The 4,647-nt window shown below is 37.0% G+C and overlaps 1 protein-coding gene across 7 annotated transcripts in view; it reads right to left on the bottom strand.

The window, feature by feature from the left end:
- Ate1 (arginyltransferase 1) overlaps positions 1-4,647 on the bottom strand; it is a 217,264-nt gene that overhangs the window by 124,423 nt on the left and 88,194 nt on the right. For all 7 annotated transcript variants that reach the window (XM_023708959.1, XM_023708962.1, XM_023708961.1 and 4 more), the window contains one exon: positions 3,212-3,311. In XM_023708959.1, coding sequence (XP_023564727.1) covers positions 3,212-3,311 — 100 coding nt within the window. The remainder of the gene's footprint in view (positions 1-3,211; positions 3,312-4,647) is intronic.

Here is a 4,647-nt window from a genome sequence, read left to right as displayed (position 1 = left end):
CGTGAAGTTACCCAGTTCTCCCCAGAGATAGTCTTTATTCTCTTTTTTTCTTCTTTTTAGCAAAATAAGAACATGAAACTTCAAGAGGTTAGCATGATTTAATATTAATAAGTTACAAATTAGGGATTTGATTTTCCCAATGCATAATAAAATTTTACTCAGAGATTTAGTACATTGTACATCCAGAAAATGACAAAGCTACTAGTCCCCCTTCCTAAAATAGCTGCAATTGTATGAGTTCTAAGAGAATGTATTAGCACATATTGGCATGTAACATATTCAGAAAATATTTAAAGGGCAAATATGAAAAGAAAATTGAATTATGCCTTCACCTTGTACATGATAAACAGTCTACACTAAAAAAAAAAAAAAAAAAACCAGGGGCCAGGGAGATAGCTTAGTAGAACAAGTGCTTGCTGGGCAAGTACAAAGTCCTGAGTTCAATCCCTGGTTCTGCCCAAAAAAAAAAAAAAAAAATCAATATAGGGACTTATTTTAATTTCTCTTCCTAAGAAAACTAGAAGAAATCTCTTCCTAGAACTAAAGAATATCAAATATTTAATGTGGACTAGTCAATAAAGGGGTGAAAAAAATAAAGGGGTGAACTGAAAGTCTTCATGAAGGTACAAAACTGGCACAGAGGACACCGGCTCTTATTATGAAAATTAAGTTTACTTGTATATGGAACAACGACAAGGAAGTTCATTCTATGAAGAATCCCCTTTAGCGGTGGCCTGGCAGTATATAAATGGTGGGTTTTTTTGTTTGTTTGGTTGGGTTTTTTTTAATTTTAATTTTTTTTAAAATGGTGTTTTATTAAACAGAACACCTGTGGAGGAAATAGAGCACATGATGTAAAAGTAATTGTTTTATTTTTATTGACATGATTGATTACTATTCTGTGCACTTAAACTGATTGTGATGACTTTTTTAAAAGTCTTCATAAAAATGATAAGATGATGAAAGTAGATGCATTTCCACTGAAAAAAATCAGAATGAGTTAAAACATAGAGGAAATTAGAAATTAGTTCAGGCATATGAAAAAACGTACAAGACAAATGTTCTGACACTAAACATTAAACATCAATTCTGTGACATTAAAGAGCTAAAAATGAAATCCTAGCAAGACTTGAAGTGTGGTATAAAAACATTTCTCATTAGAATAGTCATGTAGGGCTGGTCAAATAGCTCAGCAAAATTAAAGCACCTGCAAGCAGGCGCAGGGGCCAGGGGGTGGGGGTGGTCCTGATTCCCGGGCCTGCCGTGCCAGCCCCCCCGCCAGGGTTTGCTGAGATGGCCATTGAGACTGGGCACAGTGGTGCATGCCTGTAATCCCAGCACTTGGGAGGCTGTAAACAGGAAAATCACTAGGAGTCCAACCTAGTAGTGAGACCCTGAACACCCTATAGACCCTTCCCTAAAATACAGAATAAATAAATAGATAGATAGGTAGGTAGATAGACAGAATGGTCATGTACAACTACTACATGAAGGAAGGTTTTTACAGTGTAGCCAGAACTTGCTTTGAGTTTTATAATATCAAAACACCCAGAACATTTGAGTTTTCTAATTTGAACTAACTTAGATCTACTACTGTACCAGGAAAATGAAGTAGAAGACACTAGCTAAAACAGGAGCAAGAAACATTTGGGGACAAACAGAAATATGATCATACTTTTTCTTCTGAAAAGGTCTGTTTAAGTAAATCAAGCAAATTTATAATTCAGACATAAAGGTAATTTTGAAAATAACCAAATACAGAAGTTTTCTGTCCAAAATGTGTAAAAGAGATTAAATAAATAATAAATCAAAAGAGAATCTGCAAATGGCAGGACACACTGTGCTCTCAAGGCCAGTCTTATTTTTAGAATGCATACTTTCTGACACTGAACCATCAGCCCCTCGATACTTGACCTTACAGTTTTGAAAACATAATCATTCTCACAAAAGGGGACAAGGTATGAATTAAAACTCTAGGGACATATCAGCCAAATACAATGTACGGCCTTTATTCAAGTCCTTCCTAAGTCACGCAAAGTGACAGTGAAAAAAAACTAGGAAACAACCTCATGTCCTTAAAACTTCAGGTCCTTCTAGGTCACATACTAGAGAAATCTGAACACATTAGATATTAACACTGCTACTATATTTTAGATACGATGATAAAATTGTGCTCACATTTTCAAAGAATACTTATCTTTACCCTAAAATATTTTTAAATGACATATATCTTCAATCTGCTCCAAAATCATTTAAAAGGGGGCAGAGGTGGGAGTAAGGCAAAGAAATAGATGAAATAAGATGTATAATGAAAGCTGTTATTCAACATTGGATACACAGGAATTCAAGTATACTTTTTTTTAGTTTGCTTTAAATTCTCATTATTTAATTAAAACCATGTTTATAGATAAGAACAGATTTGTAATTTTTACCTATACTGCTCTTTACTCTGAAAACCATTAGAGACTTCCCAATTGCTAGAGTTCTTTATGCCTGCTTTCAAGGTCCTTCCTAGTCCTCAAATCACCTTTTCCCTATGAATATATTACAGGCACTTTCATCTGTCATGACTTTCACTGTTCCTTCTACTGGAAATGTGCTTCTCCATCATACCTACTCTGTGCTGAAGACCCTCTTTTCTTCCTCTTCCCCATCTTATGGATTAAAACCTCATGTCCTTCTAGGTCACTTACTAAGCACAGTACAGCCTGCATGCATATCTAACGTCTCCAGATTCACCTAGACCACATGTCTTAAGTGGAAGACTCATGCTTACATCTTTTCTAATCTTCAGAGCTTCACCTGTCATGCTCATGCCTGTATCTTTTTGAATCTTCAGCTCAAAGTCCTTTGTGATGGTGGGCAATCACAGGGGACGGAAGAAACGGTCTGCTCCTCTGCACAGCTCTCTAGTAATACTTATGAAACATCAAAGAGCTTCACCAAAGAAAGTCATACAATCTTTTTTTTAAAGAGGAAATTCTAAAATATACTTAAATCTCAAAATAACATGATGGATTTCAAAGTAAGACCAGCACAGGCTGTGGTTCTCATTACAGAAGGCTTACTTTCTGAGACAGCCAAGAGATTTCCTTATTAACTTATTCATCCCTCTTTTAAAGCTCCAAATCCTATGCCCTGAGATAAAAAATTTATTAAAGTTTCATTTTTCTACAATGAAAATAGACAAATGTACAAAAATTACATTTACCTTATATTTCATCTTGGGACATGAATGAATGTAGAATCCCATATAATAATAGCTGAGCTGAGATGTTTTCTCATGAAGTTGCCTAGTAAAAGCAATTTCTCTGCCAAAAGAAGATGAAGGTACAGTTAATTCTGGCTCCATTTTTCTAAAAATTATATGATGACATTTTCCCCAAATATTTGATAAAATCTGGTCATAAGTATCAAAAAATTCCAAATCTTGAAATAAAACAATTTCGAAAACAGTGCAAGATGATATTTACTAAAGAGGCACCCCAAAACCTGCTAGAGAATCTGCTGGGCAAAATAGTTGACCTAAAATTCAAATACCACAAGATTAAAGAGATCTACAGCTCTATAGTCCTCAAAGAATCTGTGTTTAACAGGTTAAGAACAGCATAACAAATTTCAGAAACTCATAAGACAACACATTTCAAGAAAAAAAAAAAAAAAAACCTATTACTATTACTACGTGCATACCATGACTTTTAGCTGATATTAACACACTGATTCTAATATTTAGGTGCAAATGTAACTACTACACATTTTTGCTAAAAAGAAAGTAGGGAAGATACTGTGCTACCTTACTACATTTTCTCTATATGTTGGCAGAGGTGAGGGCTGCTTTACCAAAAAAGCTGTCTATATCCTAACCATATGCCTAGGTGTGAAATGCAGTTTATACTCAGATAAATCTTGGCACTGAAATTCACCCTAGATGCCCAGCTAAACCACTGGTTGTATGTGAATGGATCAAGTAAAATGTGAGCACATTTTGAAAACACAAATTCTTTCTGCATCTTCTTTTTTCTTTTTTAAAATGTATTTGGTTATGCAGGGACTTAAAGTTCAACATATCAATACTTGATGAAAAATACCTGCTCCCGCCGAAAAAGAATTTCTGCCGACCTCCGGGAATCCACAGACCCAGTCCTAGCCCATGTCCGGTGAGTGTGTGGAGAGCTTCCTCCTACCCTGCGATGGCGGGACCAGTCCCAGCCCAGGCGCACTGTGGGCCGGACCCTCTCCCACCCGCTTGGGCCCCCCCACCACCACTCCGCCATACCTCCCCCACACCTCCCGCCCACTAGGAATTTCTGCTGAGTTCTGGAACGCCCAGACCCAGGCCTAGACCAGGTCCACAGTGGGAAGGAGCTGAGCACAGCAGCCATACCTAAGCCACACGCAGCTGGATAACTCCAAACTCTGTAGAGCTCCACCTGAACTTCAGTACGTGTGAAGGTTATAATTACAGGAAAGATCGACAACAAAGGGCAGAAGGCAGTGCTACACAAAATGACGAGAAGGAACAAAATGCAACCTCAGGACCCAAGCCAACCCGTAACAAGTGCAGAGGACACTAACACAGAACAAATTGGAAATCACACAGCTGAAAGCAATGAATCAACAGCTTCTGAAATAAAACAGCTGCAGAAA

The sequence above is a fragment of the Octodon degus genome, unplaced genomic scaffold, assembly GCF_000260255.1.
Source record: "Octodon degus isolate 3935 unplaced genomic scaffold, OctDeg1.0 scaffold00010, whole genome shotgun sequence".
Lineage (NCBI taxonomy): Eukaryota > Metazoa > Chordata > Mammalia > Rodentia > Octodontidae > Octodon > Octodon degus.
This window is presented reverse-complemented; position numbering and strand designations above follow the sequence as displayed.